This window comes from Watersipora subatra, chromosome 10, assembly GCF_963576615.1.
Source record: "Watersipora subatra chromosome 10, tzWatSuba1.1, whole genome shotgun sequence".
NCBI classification, from domain to species: domain Eukaryota; kingdom Metazoa; phylum Bryozoa; class Gymnolaemata; order Cheilostomatida; family Watersiporidae; genus Watersipora; species Watersipora subatra.
In genome coordinates this window covers 32388556-32408432 of record NC_088717.1, presented here as the reverse complement: position 1 = coordinate 32408432, position 19877 = coordinate 32388556, and the positions used below count along the sequence as shown (strand labels likewise).

Here is a 19877-nt window from a genome sequence, read left to right as displayed (position 1 = left end):
ATTGATAACTACCAGTGATATCAACTATCACATTGATAACTACTAGTGATATCAACTATCACATTGATAACTACTAGTGATATCAACTAACACATTGATAACTACTAGTGATATCAACTATCACGTTGATAACTACTAGTGATATCAACTATCACATTGATAACTACTATTGATATCAACTATCGCATTGATAACTACTAGTGATATCAACTATCACATTGATAACTACTAGTGATATCAACTATCACATTGATAACTACTAGTGATATCAACTATCACATTGATAACTACTAGTGATATCAACTATCACATTGATAACTACTAGTGATATCAATTATCGCATTGATAACTACTGGTGATATCAATTATCACATTGATAACTATTAGTGATATCAACTATCACATTGATAACTACTAGTGATATCGACTATCACATTGATAACTATTAGTGATATCGACTATCACATTGATAACTACTAGTGATATCGACTATCACATTGATAACTACTAGTGATATCGACTATCACATTGATAACTACTAGTGATATCGACTATCACATTGATAACTACTAGTGATATCGACTATCACATTGATAACTACTAGTGATATCGACTATCACATTGATAACTACCAGTGATATCGTCTATCACATTGATAACTACTAGTGATATCGACTATCACATTGATAACTACTAGTGATATCGATTATCACATTGATAACTACTAGTGATATCAATTATCACATTGATAACTACTAGTGATATCGACTATCACATTGATAACTACCAGTGATATCAACTATCACATTGATAACTACTAGTGATATCAACTATCACATTGATAACTACTAGTGATATCAACTATCACATTGATAACTACTAGTGATATCAACTAACACATTGATAACTCCTAGTGATATCAACTATCACATTGATAACTACTAGTGATATCAACTATCACATTGATAACTACTAGTGATATCAACTATCACATTGATAACTACTAGTGATATCAACTAACACATTGATAACTACTAGTGATATCAACTATCACGTTGATAACTACTAGTGATATCAACTATCACATTGATAACTACTAGTGATATCGACTATCATATTGATAACTACTATTGATATCGACTATCACATTGATAACTACTAGTGATATCGACTATCGCATTGATAACTACTAGTGATATCGACTATCGCATTGATAACTACTAGTGATATCAAATATCGCATTGATAACTACTAGTGATATCAACTATCGCATTGATAACTACTAGTGATATCAACTATCGCATTGATAACTACTAGTGATATCAACTATCACATTGATAACTACTAGTGATATCGACTATCACATTGATAACTACTAGTGATATCGACTATCACATTGATAACTACTAGTGATATCGACTATCGCATTGATAACTACTAGTGATATCGACTATCACATTGATAACTACTAGTGATATCGACTATCACATTGATAACTACTAGTGATATCAACTAACACATTGATAACTACTAGTGATATCAACTATCACATTGATAACTACTAGTGATATCGACTATCACATTGATAACTACTAGTGATATCAACTAACACATTGATAACTATTAGTGATATCAACTATCACATTGATAACTACTAGTGATATCAATTATCGCATTGATAACTACTGGTGATATCGACTATCACATTGATAACTACTATTGATATCAACTATCGCATTGATAACTACTGGTGATATCAACTATCACATTGATAACTACTAGTGATATCAACTATCACATTGATAACTACTAGTGATATCAATTATCACATTGATAACTACTAGTGATATCAACTATCGCATTGATAACTACTAGTGATATCAACTATCACATTGATAACTACTAGTGATATCGACTATCACATTGATAACTACTAGTGATATCAATTATCGCATTGATAACTACTGGTGATATCGACTATCACATTGATAACTACTAGTGATATCAACTATCACATTGATAACTACTAGTGATATCGACTATCACATTGATAACTACTAGTGATATCGACTATCACATTGATAACTACTAGTGATATCGACTATCGCATTGATAACTACTAGTGATATCGACTATCACATTGATAACTACTAGTGATATCGACTATCACATTGATAACTACTAGTGATATCAACTAACACATTGATAACTACTAGTGATATCAACTATCACATTGATAACTACTAGTGATATCAACTATCACATTGATAACTACTAGTGATATCAACTATCACATTGATAACTACTAGTGATATCAACTATCGCATTGATAACTACTAGTGATATCAACTATCACATTGATAACTACTAGTGATATCAACTAACACATTGATAACTCCTAGTGATATCAACTATCACATTGATAACTACTAGTGATATCAACTATCACATTGATAACTATTAGTGATATCAACTATCGCATTGATAACTACTAGTGATATCGACTATCACATTGATAACTACTAGTGATATCGACTATCGCATTGATAACTACTAGTGATATCGACTATCACATTGATAACTACTAGTGATATCGACTATCACATTGATAACTACTAGTGATATCGACTAACACATTGATAACTACTAGTGATATCAACTATCACATTGATAACTACTAGTGATATCAACTATCACATTGATAACTACTAGTGATATCGACTATCACATTGATAACTACTAGTGATATCAATTATCGCATTGATAACTACTGGTGATATCGACTATCACATTGATAACTACTAGTGATATCAACTATCACATTGATAACTACTAGTGATATCAACTATCACATTGATAACTACTAGTGATATCGACTATCGCATTGATAACTACTAGTGATATCAACTATCACATTGATAACTACTAGTGATATCGACTATCACATTGATAACTACTAGTGATGTCATCAGCAACTGGTGATGTCATTTCGCACCCCTTTTTCTTCTGAGCATTTTAATCGTGATCAAGTTTTATCAATTGTAATTTAGAAACATCTTGGCAGTCAGATCACTTAAACATCAAAAACAACTGTAAATGATAGAAAAATACCATTACTTTCTGATAAAATCTACAAAAATTGTGTAAGTTCATTTTAATGCGGTGAATTCTTTGCTAGCAGAATAAAGTTTTCCTTCATTTACGGAGAGACTGCACCGAGTTATCTAACTAAAGCTGCACTATTTTAATTTCATGCTCAGCCGTCCTAAGTTACTAGCCATAGTGAATATTACTTTTTTGAAAATTATTGTAATTGGTACTTCTTGTTTTACGTCAGGAGAGATAATTCACAGTGTAAAGTACAAGGATGTACATCGCAGTGGATATGAGGGCAAGAATGTAGTGTTGATTGGTATTGGGAACAGCGCTGTCGACATCGCTGACAACCTGGTTACCAAAGGACAGTGAGTTGATGCTAATTTGGTTTTATTCATACTTGTCAGTGATGTCTCTCATGTCTCTGTTGATGTAACTAAACATATAATTTTACAACACGCGGTCATAACCATTGGCCAGTCAGTAGTTGACGGATTGTTTTAGTTTGGCGTTGTGGTTTTACATAATATCGTTAGGGTAGTACCCCTGTCCTCGAGTGGAAGGGTAGTATATATGTTCTAGTCCTTCTGTAGTCTCCTCTCGCAGTCTTCTCTCGTATTAGTCACTTGTCTGTCTGTCTATGCAGTTTTCTCTCATAGTTTTTGGGTCTCTTCGCCCTTATCTTCTAGTTGCCTCTCTTAGCCTCCTATTGTATTCTACCCTCACAGTCTTTCCATGTTCTCTTTTCTCATCAATTTCTATTTAGTATCCTCTTAATCTTCTATGATATTCTTTACTCATGCAATAATAATAATAATAATAATAAACCAGAATTATTTTTTAAATTCCGTGTTTTTATGTCATCCTTTCTGTTAGCCGAACAAGGAAGGAGCCGAATAGCAAGAAAAAATTTTTAAGGAAACAAGTTGTATTATAGGAAACGTTTTGTTGCTAATAGAATAATCAAATACAAAAAATTTATTTTGAAGCTTGTATTTAATAATATTGAATATTGTTTTTGCTCATTAACAATGCATTTCTCAACACCCCTCACATCATGCGAGAGTCCAACTGAATCTCACTTCAAAGACGTGTCGTGTGAATGTTGCTTTCTACTCATTTTTAGGTGTCCAATAGTTCACATAGCCTCCAGATCAGGAGCTTGGGTTCTTCCCAGCTATTTCTTTGGCAGCCCCGGTGACCTCTACCTCAACCGCATAGGTGACAGCAACTCCCCAAATGTGGCTGATACATTTCTCTCATCTTTAATAAAGCTGCACAGCGGACATCCAGAAAGGTGTGATAGCTGGCTACGATATATTAGACAAGTTGTGCTACCCGGCGTTGCCCGGGTAATAAAAAATTCTTTGGACAAAAAATTGATTTGTATTTAATATATAACAACATTTTCCTTTCTAACTTTCAAACTACATATCATGGGAGAAGTGTTTTGTGTAGTTGAAATAAATTAAGAGAGAAAATAAAAGCAACTGTAAAGGTTTTCAAACTTTGTCAAACAACTGTAACTTTCAAACTTCATATCATGAGGATAAGGTTTTGTGCAGGACAACTGAGTTAAAAATAAATAAAACTGTAAAGGTTTTCAAACCAATGTAAATTTAAAGTTTCATAATTTTCAGCGACGTATATCTTTGAATAACGTACAATGGAACCTCGGTTATTAATGATATCGTTTCATCGATAATCATATATTATTATTCAAGCATTAATCCGTCCCAGAAGGTTTTTGAAAAACGAGTTGTTCGAGATCCAAAACAATTTTTCCCATCAAGATAAAATTATGTAAATTTTAATCCGTTCCAAGGCGAGAAAACAACTTCGGTAACGTATTTTTTCAATATTTTACACCATAACCTGTACTTGCTAAGCTTGTACTTGTACTTGCTATTTTACACCATAAGCTGTATTTGTACAGCACAAAACATTTTCCTCATGATATGAAGTTTGAAAGTTATAGTTGTTTGACAAAGTTTGAAAACCTTTACAGCTGGTTTTATTTTCTCTCAGATTATTTCAACTACACAAAACACTTTTTTCAAGATATGAAGTTTGAGAGTTAGAATGGCAAATGTTGTTATATGTTAAATACAAATCAATTTTCTGCGCAAAGACTTTTTTATTACTAATAAAAAAGTACTTTCTATGCAAGTAGGCCAATAGCTAAATTAAGTAGGTTTTGCTACGATTACAATAGAAGGTGATTCGGTAATGATACAATTATTACAAACTGAGAAAACAAATTAAAATTCCTGAATATGTTTAATTAATAATAGCAATTCTTGCATAGAAGTATGTGTGTATAAAAAGGTTACTGTTCCACCAGAAGCTATTCAACAAAACTTTGAATACGACGATACTAAAAAATATGACAGAATATGGTAGTATTTTGTAGTTGAAATTTTATTAGAACAATGTCTGCCAAAAATGGTTGAATAAAAAGTTAATATTAATAATAAAGATTGGAAACTAACCAAGTCTAAACGATAATGATAGGAAAATGAATAATGTTTAAACTTTAAACACAATACTCAAATTATGTTTAAAAGTATGCAAATTGAAATGATAACGACGAAACAAACTTTAAAATCTTATATTATAAACTTCAAAAGATTCTAAGAAGTTTATAAATGCAATAAGAGAATGTAAATGTCTGTAAATATAAGAGAGTGAGGAATAACTGATACTTGTAATTTTACACGATAAACCTTACAGTAATATTACAAATGTTTGTTGTAAAATGTGAAATTAATTACGAATTACTAATTGGTTAGGTTTAGAAGGAAAAATGTGTAAGCTAATACACCTAACTGTACAACCCGGCATTGCCCGGGTTATAGAAAAAGTCTGTGGACAGAAAATTGATATTGTTGATATCGTTTTGCCGAAAACAAATTAGCCCTAATAAAGCATCGCGTTTCATAGAGCTAAAATAGTTCACAGGGTTGTAATTATTACATCATCTAGGTATGAAAAAGGAAAACGATGTATACGTTACGTATAAAAAGGGATCGATTGTATGAACTTCCATTGTCTCGTGGTTAAAGCGTTGAATTATCAATCTGCGTTTGCGATCTTCGGGAGTTCAAGTCCGGCATAGCGCAGAACTGTATATCCAAAATGTTAATAGCTATAGCTGGACATACCAAAAACATACATACTTTGAGAAATATATATATATATATATAGATTTAATATTTATGAAAGTTGTATATTGATGATTGTAGAAAAACGAGGAGTAGCCCTGACATTCCATTACAATACCAAACTTATCGTGCATTAATTAGCCATTAATTCAGTAAACTCACTAGTTAGCCCAGCTGTACTACTATATACTCACTAGTTAGCCCGGCTGTACTACTATATACTCACTAGTTAGCCCGGCTGTACTACTATATACTCACTAGTTAGACCAGTTGTACTACTATATACTCACTAGTTAGACCAGCTGTACTACTATATACTCACTAGTTAGACCAGTTGTACTACTATATACTCACTAGTTAGACCAGCTGTACTACTATATACTCACTAGTTAGACCAGTTGTACTACTATATACTCACTAGTTAGACCAGCTGTACTACTATATACTCACTAGTTAAACCGGCTGTACTACTATATACTCACTAGTTAGACCAGCTGTACTACTATATACTCACTAGTTAGACCAGCTGTACTACTATATACTCACTAGTTAGACCAGCTGTACTACTATATACTCACTAGTTAGCCCAGTTGTACTACTATATACTCACTAGTTAGACCAGCTGTACTACTATATACTCACCAACTGTGATGCTATGAAATTCAGATGTTCAAAGCTTTAACTACATTGAGAGATTTAGAGAAGCCCTGTTGTTGTCTCCAGGTATTTCACCCATTCACTGAAAGGAATGCCAACTTTGATATTTTACAGGAAAGATTCATCTGTGCGTCTGACTACCGTCAAGTCAGTTTTATGGTGCCTTCTCTTGTTCTGTAAAAGTAAACAAAGCTGAATGCATGAGTCGATGTCTGTTTTCATTCATGAACAGCACCCCTTTTCTCGGACTCATGGATACAATAGGCCATACCTTATCTGAGCATACCATATCTATGGCATGCTCAGACAAGTTTCACGCCTATCTCTATGGCATGTTCAGACAAATGTCATGTTCCCACTGCTTTCACAGTACATGTTTGACACTAAGGCTTCTGTTTATCATGTAGTATTTACTTTCAGCTGGTTAAGTTGAACGGTCACCTGAGAGAACCGTAGAAGGTTCTCTTGCTAACACACCTGCCATTGGATCATTATTAACTGCGGTATGAACATTATCAAGGGCAGTATCCATCATTTTTTTACGTGATCAAGTTGTTTGCACATGCGCTCGTTCACGAAAAAGCTGCCATATTTGTAGAAAACGATTGTTATTCTTTTAATAGTGCTTTTTGGTGTTGTTTTGATACTATAATTAAAAATTGCAAACAAAAGCATCGTTTTCAAAAATTCATTGCAAGCTTCGTGTTTTTAACGATACAATTGTCTATAAAGATAGCCGACAACGATAAAATGGCGTCACGAAAAAACGAAGGATTGCCTTTCTGAGAAGTTCTCTCCCTGAAAAGCTTGGTCGAGAGACAAGTTCGTTCATCTTAGCATATTGTGATTCGGGCTTTTCTGTGGCTATGTATTTATAACTCTATAACTCTATGTATGTATAACTCTATGTATGTATAACTTTATGTATGTATAACTCTATGTATGTATAACTTATATTAGCATTGGTGTCCATCAACAAAATGATGTATTTCGTTAACGACAGAAATATTGCCATGTAACGGCAGAAATCAGGAATTAATGAGTGAGTTGAAAAAAATTGTTTTCAAAGTTGATAATCTAATAGCATTGCAGAGGTGTCTGGATAATGAATTGAAGGCAGGTGGAATAACAGAAAGTTCATAAACTTAAACATACATGTGCAATGGTGGATCTAGTAAGTTGGCGTCACGAAATAGAAACAATGTTTGCGCTAAGTATGTGTAGAAGGATAAATACAAATGTTCTTCCAATTTTTGTTCAATTGCTCTGGCACTAATATGATTACTTCAAAGACATTCTGCTAGTCAGCAATTATGAGTTGTCACCTCTTCGTTGTTTTTAATCACTAAAACAAAACTCCAAAGAAATCGCTTTCTTGTTTACTTGCTAGAGCTCTTTGGGACATACGTTATTCTTTATCGCAAATTCACTCAGTGACAGCGAGTTGCTGTTGTAGATGGGGCCTGAATCCTAAGTACGGTCCCTCTCGTACCCACCCCACAGTCAGCCAAACTCTTGTTCACCACATACAAAGAGGCAAAGTAAAGGTCTCTCCAAATTTGAAGGTAAAATGTTTTATAAATCATACATTCAGTGTAGTAACAAAACCACTCGGACCAAAATAAAAATTCCAGCTACCAGCACCTGTTAGGTAGAGCCAAACTGCCAACTTCTATTAGGAAATCTACCCACAAACACCAATAGGGAATTTACCTACAAACACCAATAGGGAAACCTACCTACAAACACCAATAGGGAGATCTACCTACAAACGTTGTATAAATCAATGTACTCACATGTACTGATGTGAAGATGAAGAAGAGCCTCTGTCTTTCGTTACACTTCCTTATATCCTCCCCATACCGCCCTACACTAGCCAATCTACTAGCTTTACCCACTAGCTTTATCCAGTTTTATCCACTCACCGTAATTACCAAGACCACCTGTACTGCCTTTAGCACAGGCACCAATATAGCCTGAGCCTAACAAATCCCATAATACAACAACAAACACTAATAGGGCAATCTAACTATAAACACCAATAGAGAAATCTAACTACAAACACCAATGGGGAAATATTTTTCCATGTTAAAATTAAATAAATTAGACACAATGTTTTGCTCCAGCAAAATACTATGATAAATATTGTTGTAAGATGTACAAGGAGATGATAACATTGTGTCTCTGTTTGCTTCTATTGTATATGACAAGCTCACTATCACAGACAAAACCACAGTTCATCATAAATATACTTCTTTTATTATTCATAATTTGTGGTAATATCTGCTTAGAGACAATGTGAGCCAGCACATACTACTAATATTTCATTAAAGACAATGTGAGCCAGCACATACTACTAATATCTGCTTAGAGACAATGTGAGCCAGCACATACTACTAATATCTGCTTAGAGACAATGTGAGCCAGCACATACTACTAATATCTCATTAGAGACAATGTGAGCCAGCACATACTACTAATATCTCATTAGAGACAATGTGAGCCAGCACATGCTACTAATATCTCATTAGAGACAATGTGAGCCAGCACATACTACTAATATCTCATTAGAGACAATGTGAGCCAGCACATACTACTAATATTTCATTAGAGACAATATGAGCCAGCACATGCTACTAATATCTCATTAAAGACAATGTGAGCCAGCACATACTACTAATATTTCATTAGAGACAATGTGAGCCAGCACATACTACTAATATCTCATTAGAGACAATGTGAGCCAGCACATGCTACTAATATCTCATTAGAGACAATGTGAGCCAGCACATACTACTAATATCTCATTAGAGACAATGTGAGCCAGCACATACTACTAATATTTCATTAGAGACAATGTGAGCCAGCACATACTACTAATATTTCATTAGAGACAATGTGAGCCCGCACATACTGCTAATATCTGCTTAGAGACAATGTGAGCCAGCACATGCTACTAATATCTCATTAGAGACAATGTGAGTCAGCACATACTACTAATATCTCATTAGAGACAATGTGAGCCAGCACATACTACTAATATTTCATTAGAGACAATGTGAGCCAGCACATGCTACTAATATCTCATTAGAGACAATGTGAGCCAGCACATACTACTAATATCTCATTAGAGACAATGTGAGCCAGCACATACTACTAATATCTGCTTAGAGACAATGTGAGCCAGCACATGCTACTAATATCTCATTAGAGACAATGTGAGCCAGCACATACTACTAATATTTCATTAGAGACAATGTGAGCCAGCACATACTACTAATATCTGCTTAGAGACAATGTGAGCCAGCACATGCTACTAATATCTCATTAGAGACAATGTGAGTCAGCACATACTACTAATATCTCATTAGAGACAATGCGAGCCAGCACATACTACTAATATTTCATTAGAGACAATGTGAGCCAGCACATGCTACTAATATCTCATTAGAGACAATGTGAGCCAGCACATACTACTAATATCTCATTAGAGACAATGTGAGCCAGCACATACTACTAATATCTGCTTAGAGACAATGTGAGCCAGCACATGCTACTAATATCTCATTAGAGACAATGTGAGCCAGCACATACTACTAATATTTCATTAGAGACAATGTGAGCCAGCACATACTACTAATATCTCATTAGAGACAATGTGAGCCAGCACATGCTACTAATATCTCATTAGAGACAATGTGAGCCAGCACATGCTACTAATATCTCATTAGAGACAATGTGAGCCAGCACATACTACTAATATCTCATTAGAGACAATGTGAGCCAGCACATACTACTAATATCTGCTTAGAGACAATGTGAGCCAGCACATACTACTAATATTTCATTAGAAACAATGTGAGCCAGCACATACTGCTAATATCTGCTTAGAGACAATGTGGGCCAGCACATACTACTAATATCTCATTAGAGACAATGTGAGCCAGCACATACTACTAATATCTCATTAGAGACAATGTGAGCCAGCACATGTTACTAATATCTCATTAGAGACAATGTGAGCCAGCACATACTACTAATATCTCATTAGAGACAATGTGAGTCAGCACATACTGCTAATATCTCATTAGAGACAATGTGAGTCAGCACATACTACTAATATCTCATTAGAGACAATGTGAGCCAGCACATGCTACTAATATCTCATTAGAGACAATGTGAGTCAGCACATACTACTAATATCTCATTAGAGACAATGTGAGTCAGCACATACTGCTAATATCTCATTAGAGACAATGTGAGTCAGCACATACTACTAATATCTCATTAGAGACAATGTGAGCCAGCACATACTACTAATATCTCATTAGAGACAATGTGAGTCAGCACATACTGCTAATATCTCATTAGAGACAATGTGAGTCAGCACATACTACTAATATCTCATTAGAGACAATGTGAGCCAGCACATGCTACTAATATCTCATTAGAGACAATGTGAGCCAGCACATACTACTAATATCTCATTAGAGACAATGTGAGCCAGCACATACTACTAATATCTCATTAGAGACAATGTGAGCCAGCACATACTACTAATATCTCATTAGAGACAATGTGAGTCAGCACATGCTACTAATATCTCATTAGAAACAATATGAGCCAGCACATGCTACTAATATCTCATTAGAGACAATGTGAGCCAGCACATACTACTAATATCTGCTTAGAGACAATGTGAGCCAGCACATGCTACTAATATCTCATTAGAGACAATGTGAGCCAGCACATACTACTAATATTTCATTAGAGACAATGTGAGCCAGCACATACTACTAATATCTGCTTAGAGACAATGTGAGCCAGCACATGCTACTAATATCTCATTAGAGACAATGTGAGTCAGCACATACTACTAATATCTCATTAGAGACAATGCGAGCCAGCACATACTACTAATATTTCATTAGAGACAATGTGAGCCAGCACATGCTACTAATATCTCATTAGAGACAATGTGAGCCAGCACATACTACTAATATCTCATTAGAGACAATGTGAGCCAGCACATACTACTAATATCTGCTTAGAGACAATGTGAGCCAGCACATGCTACTAATATCTCATTAGAGACAATGTGAGCCAGCACATACTACTAATATTTCATTAGAGACAATGTGAGCCAGCACATACTACTAATATCTCATTAGAGACAATGTGAGCCAGCACATGCTACTAATATCTCATTAGAGACAATGTGAGCCAGCACATGCTACTAATATCTCATTAGAGACAATGTGAGCCAGCACATACTACTAATATCTCATTAGAGACAATGTGAGCCAGCACATACTACTAATATCTGCTTAGAGACAATGTGAGCCAGCACATACTACTAATATTTCATTAGAAACAATGTGAGCCAGCACATACTGCTAATATCTGCTTAGAGACAATGTGAGCCAGCACATACTACTAATATCTCATTAGAGACAATGTGAGCCAGCACATACTACTAATATCTCATTAGAGACAATGTGAGTCAGCACATACTGCTAATATCTCATTAGAGACAATGTGAGTCAGCACATACTACTAATATCTCATTAGAGACAATGTGAGCCAGCACATACTACTAATATCTCATTAGAGACAATGTGAGTCAGCACATACTGCTAATATCTCATTAGAGACAATGTGAGTCAGCACATACTACTAATATCTCATTAGAGACAATGTGAGCCAGCACATGCTACTAATATCTCATTAGAGACAATGTGAGCCAGCACATACTACTAATATCTCATTAGAGACAATGTGAGCCAGCACATACTACTAATATCTCATTAGAGACAATGTGAGCCAGCACATACTACTAATATCTCATTAGAGACAATGTGAGCCAGCACATACTACTAATATTTCATTAGAGACAATGTGAGCCCGCACATACTGCTAATATCTGCTTAGAGACAATGTGAGCCAGCACATGCTACTAATATCTCATTAGAGACAATGTGAGTCAGCACACACTACTAATATCTCATTAGAGACAATGTGAGCCAGCACATACTACTAATATTTCATTAGAGACAATGTGAGCCAGCACATGCTACTAATATCTCATTAGAGACAATGTGAGCCAGCACATACTACTAATATCTCATTAGAGACAATGTGAGCCAGCACATGCTACTAATGTCTCATTAGAGACAATGTGAGCCAGCACGTACTACTAATATCTCATTAGAGACAATGTGAGCCAGCACATACTACTAATATCACATTAGAGACAATGTGAGCCAGCACATACTACTAATATCACATTAGAGACAATGTGAGCCAGCACATACTACTAATATCACATTAGAGACAATGTGAGTCAGCACATACTACTAATATCTCATTAGAGACAATGTGAGCCAGCACATACTACTAATATTTCATTAGAGACAATGTGAGCCAGCACATGCTACTAATATCTCATTAGAGACAATGTGAGCCCGCACATACTGCTAATATCTGCTTAGAGACAATGTGAGCCAGCACATGCTACTAATATCTCATTAGAGACAATGTGAGCCAGCACATACTACTAATATTTCATTAGAGACAATGTGAGCCAGCACATACTACTAATATCTCATTAGAGACAATGTGAGTCAGCACATACTACTAATATCTCATTAGAGACAATGTGAGCCAGCACATGCTACTAATATCTCATTAGAGACAATGTGAGCCAGCACATGCTACTAATATCTCATTAGAGACAATGTGAGCCAGCACATACTACTAATATCTCATTAGAGACAATGTGAGCCAGCACATACTACTAATATCTCATTAGAGACAATGTGAGCCCGCACATACTGCTAATATCTGCTTAGAGACAATGTGAGCCAGCACATACTACTAATATCTCATTAGAGACAATGTGAGCCAGCACATACTACTAATATCTCATTAGAGACAATGTGAGCCAGCACATACTACTAATATCTCATTAGAGACAATGTGAGCCAGCACATACTACTAATATCTCATTAGAGACAATGTGAGCCAGCACATACTACTAATATCTCATTAGAGACAATGTGAGCCAGCACATACTACTAATATCTCATTAGAGACAATGTGAGTCAGCACATACTACTAATATCTCATTAGAGACAATGTGAGCCAGCACATACTACTAATATCTCATTAGAGACAATGTGAGTCAGCACATACTACTAATATCTGCTTAGAGACAATGTGAGCCAGCACATACTACTAATATCTCATTAGAGACAATGTGAGCCAGCACATACTACTAATATCTCATTAGAGACAATGTGAGCCAGCACATACTACTAATATCACATTAGAGACAATGTGAGCCAGCACATACTACTAATATCTCATTAGAGACAATGTGAGCCAGCACATACTACTAATATCTCATTAGAGACAATGTGAGCCCGCACATACTGCTAATATCTCATTAGAGACAATGTGAGCCAGCACATACTGCTAATATCTCATTAGAGACAATGTGAGCCAGCACATACCACTAATATCTCATTAGAGACAATGTGAGCCAGCACATACCACTAATATCTCATTAGAGACAATGTGAGCCAGCACATACTACTAATATCTCATTAGAGACAATATGAGCCAGCACATACTACTAATATCTCATTAGAGACAATGTGAGCCAGCACATACTACTAATATCTCATTAGAGACAATGTGAGCTAGCACATACTACTAATATCTCATTAGAGACAATGTGAGCCAGCACATACTACTAATATATCATTAGAGACAATGTGAGCCAGCACATACTACTAATATCTCATTAGAAACAATGTGAGCCAGCACATACTACTAATATCTCATTAGAGACAATGTGAGCCAGCACATACTACTAATATATCATTAGAAACAATGTGAGCCAGCACATACTACTAATATCTCATTAGAGACAATGTGAGCCAGCACATACTACTAATATCTCATTAGAGACAATGTGAGCCAGCACACACTACTAATATCTCATTAGAGACAATGTGAGCCAGCACATACTACTAATATCTCATTAGAAACAATGTGAGCCAGCACATACTACTAATATCTCATTAGAGACAATGTGAGCCAGCACATACTACTAATATCTCATTAGAGACAATGTGAGCCAGCACATACTACTAATATCTCATTAGAGACAATGTGAGTCAGCACATACTACTAATATCTGCTTAGAGACAATGTGAGCCAGCACATGCTACTAATATTTCATTAGAGACAATGTGAGCCAGCACATACTACTAATATCTCATTAGAGACAATGTGAGCCAGCACATACTACTAATATCTCATTAGAGACAATGTGAGCCAGCACATGCTACTAATATCTCATTAGAGACAATGTGAGTCAGCACATACTACTAATATCTCATTAGAGACAATGTGAGCCAGCACATGCTACTAATATTTCATTAGAGACAATGTGAGCCAGCACATACTACTAATATCTCATTAGAGACAATGTGAGCCAGCACATACTACTAATATCTCATTAGAGACAATGTGAGCCAGCACATGCTACTAATATTTCATTAGAGACAATGTGAGCCAGCACATACTACTAATATCTCATTAGAGACAATGTGAGCCAGCACATACTACTAATATCTCATTAGAGACAATGTGAGTCAGCACATACTACTAATATCTCATTAGAGACAATGTGAGCCAGCACATACTACTAATATCTCATTAGAGACAATGTGAGTCAGCACATACTACTAATATCTGCTTAGAGACAATGTGAGCCAGCACATGCTACTAATATTTCATTAGAGACAATGTGAGCCAGCACATACTACTAATATCTCATTAGAGACAATGTGAGCCAGCACATACTACTAATATCTCATTAGAGACAATGTGAGTCAGCACATACTACTAATATCTCATTAGAGACAATGTGAGCCAGCACATACTACTAATATCTCATTAGAGACAATGTGAGCCAGCACATACTACTAATATCTCATTAGAGACAATGTGAGCCAGCACATACTACTAATATCTCATTAGAGACAATGTGAGCTAGCACATACTACTAATATCTCATTAGAGACAATGTGAGCCAGCACATGCTACTAATATCTCATTAGAGACAATGTGAGCCAGCACATACTACTAATATCTCATTAGAGACAATGTGAGCCAGCACATACTACTAATATCTCATTAGAGACAATGTGAGCCAGCACATACTACTAATATCTCATTAGAGACAATGTGAGCTAGCACATACTACTAATATCTCATTAGAGACAATGTGAGCCAGCACATGCTACTAATATCTCATTAGAGACAATGTGAGCCCGCACATACTACTAATATCTGCTTAGAGACAATGTGAGCCAGCACATGCTACTAATATCTCATTAGAGACAATGTGAGCCAGCACATACTACTAATATCTGCTTAGAGGCAATGTGAGCCAGCACATGCTACTAATATCTCATTAGAGATAATGTGAGCCAGCACATACTACTAATATCTCATTAGAGACAATGTGAGCCAGCACATGCTACTAATATCTCATTAGAGACAATGTGAGCCAGCACATACTACTAATATTTCATTAGAGACAATGTGAGCCAGCACATGCTACTAATATCTCATTAGAGACAATGTGAGTCAGCACATACTACTAATATCTGCTTAGAGACAATGTGAGCCAGCACATACTACTAATATTTCATTAGAGACAATATGAGCCAGCACATGCTACTAATATCTCATTAAAGACAATGTGAGCCAGCACATACTACTAATATTTCATTAGAGACAATGTGAGCCAGCACATACTACTAATATCTCATTAGAGACAATGTGAGCCAGCACATGCTACTAATATCTCATTAGAGACAATGTGAGCCAGCACATACTACTAATATTTCATTAGAGACAATGTGAGCCAGCACATACTACTAATATTTCATTAGAGACAATGTGAGCCCGCACATACTGCTAATATCTGCTTAGAGACAATGTGAGCCAGCACATGCTACTAATATCTCATTAGAGACAATGTGAGTCAGCACATACTACTAATATCTCATTAGAGACAATGTGAGCCAGCACATACTACTAATATCTGCTTAGAGACAATGTGAGCCAGCACATACTACTAATATCTCATTAGAGACAATGTGAGCCAGCACATACTACTAATATCTCATTAGAGACAATGTGAGCCAGCACATGCTACTAATATTTCATTAGAGACAATGTGAGTCAGCACATACTACTAATATCTCATTAGAGACAATGTGAGTCAGCACATGCTACTAATATCTCATTAGAGACAATGTGAGTCAGCACATACTACTAATATCTCATTAGAGACAATGTGAGTCAGCACATACTACTAATATCTCATTAGAGACAATGTGAGCCAGCACATACTACTAATATCTCATTAGAGACAATGTGAGCCAGCACATACTACTAATATCTCATTAGAGACAATGTGAGTCAGCACATGCTACTAATATCTCATTAGAGACAATGCGAGCCAGCACATACTACTAATATTTCATTAGAGACAATGTGAGCCAGCACATGCTACTAATATTTCATTAGAGACAATGTGAGCCAGCACATGCTACTAATATCTCATTAGAGACAATGTGAGCCAGCACATACTACTAATATCTCATTAGAGACAATGTGAGCCAGAACATACTACTAATATCTGCTTAGAGACAATGTGAGTCAGCACATACTACTAATATCTCATTAGAGACAATGTGAGCCAGCACATACTACTAATATCTGCTTAGAGACAATGTGAGCCAGCACATGCTACTAATATCTCATTAGAGACAATGTGAGCCAGCACATGCTACTAATATCTCATTAGAGACAATGTGAGCCAGCACATACTACTAATATCTCATTAGAGACAATGTGAGCCAGCACATACTACTAATATCTGCTTAGAGACAATGTGAGCCAGCACATGCTACTAATATCTCATTAGAGACAATGTGAGCCAGCACATACTACTAATATCTGCTTAGAGACAATGTGAGCCAGCACATGCTACTAATATCTCATTAGAGACAATGTGAGTCAGCACATACTACTAATATCTCATTAGAGACAATGTGAGCCAGCACATACTACTAATATCTCATTAGAGACAATGTGAGCCAGCACATACTACTAATATCTGCTTAGAGACAATGTGAGCCAGCACATGCTACTAATATCTCATTAGAGACAATGTGAGCCAGCACATACTACTAATATTTCATTAGAGACAATGTGAGCCAGCACATACTACTAATATCTGCTTAGAGACAATGTGAGCCAGCACATGCTACTAATATCTCATTAGAGACAATGTGAGTCAGCACATACTACTAATATTTCATTAGAGACAATGTGAGCCAGCACATGCTACTAATATCTCATTAGAGACAATGTGAGCCAGCACATACTACTAATATCTCATTAGAGACAATGTGAGCCAGCACATACTACTAATATCTGCTTAGAGACAATGTGAGCCAGCACATGCTACTAATATCTCATTAGAGACAATGTGAGCCAGCACATACTACTAATATCTCATTAGAAACAATGTGAGCCAGCACATACTACTAATATATCATTAGAGACAATGTGAGTCAGCACATACTACTAATATCTCATTAGAGACAATGTGAGCCAGCGCATACTACTAATATCTCATTAGAGACAATGTGAGCCAGCACATACTACTAATATTTCATTAGAGACAATGTGAGCCAGCACATACTACTAATATCTCATTAGAGACAATGTGAGCCAGCACATGCTACTAATATCTCATTAGAGACAATGTGAGCCAGCACATGCTACTAATATCTCATTAGAGACAATGTGAGCCCGCACATACTGCTAATATCTCATTAGAGACAATGTGAGCCAGCACATACTACTAATATCTCATTAGAGACAATGTGAGCCAGCACATACTACTAATATCTGCTTAGAGACAATGTGAGCCAGCACATACTACTAATATTTCATTAGAAACAATGTGAGCCAGCACATACTGCTAATATCTGCTTAGAGACAATGTGAGCCAGCACATACTACTAATATCTCATTAGAGACAATGTGAGCCAGCACATACTACTAATATCTCATTAGAGACAATGTGAGTCAGCACATACTGCTAATATCTCATTAGAGACAATGTGAGTCAGCACATACTACTAATATCTCATTAGAGACAATGTGAGCCAGCACATACTACTAATATCTCATTAGAGACAATGTGAGTCAGCACATACTGCTAATATCTCATTAGAGACAATGTGAGTCAGCACATACTACTAATATCTCATTAGAGACAATGTGAGCCAGCACATACTACTAATATTTCATTAGAGACAATGTGAGCCCGCACATACTGCTAATATCTGCTTAGAGACAATGTGAGCCAGCACATGCTACTAATATCTCATTAGAGACAATGTGAGTCAGCACACACTACTAATATCTCATTAGAGACAATGTGAGCCAGCACATACTACTAATATTTCATTAGAGACAATGTGAGCCAGCACATGCTACTAATATCTCATTAGAGACAATGTGAGCCAGCACATACTACTAATATCTCATTAGAGACAATGTGAGCCAGCACATGCTACTAATATCTCATTAGAGACAATGTGAGCCAGCACGTACTACTAATATCTCATTAGAGACAATGTGAGCCAGCACATACTACTAATATCACATTAGAGACAATGTGAGCCAGCACATACTACTAATATCTCATTAGAGACAATGTGAGCCAGCACATACTACTAATATTTCATTAGAGACAATGTGAGCCAGCACATGCTACTAATATCTCATTAGAGACAATGTGAGCCCGCACATACTGCTAATATCTGCTTAGAGACAATGTGAGCCAGCACATGCTACTAA

The 19877-nt window shown here is 35.8% G+C and overlaps 1 protein-coding gene across 1 annotated transcript in view; it reads left to right on the top strand.

The window, feature by feature from the left end:
* LOC137406056 (flavin-containing monooxygenase 5-like) overlaps positions 1-19877 on the top strand; it is a 75937-nt gene that overhangs the window by 10777 nt on the left and 45283 nt on the right. Inside the window, exons 4-6 of the mRNA XM_068092577.1 lie at positions 3338-3464; positions 4223-4393; positions 8374-8482. Of these exons, the coding sequence (XP_067948678.1) occupies positions 3338-3464; positions 4223-4393; positions 8374-8482 (407 nt within the window). The remainder of the gene's footprint in view (positions 1-3337; positions 3465-4222; positions 4394-8373; positions 8483-19877) is intronic.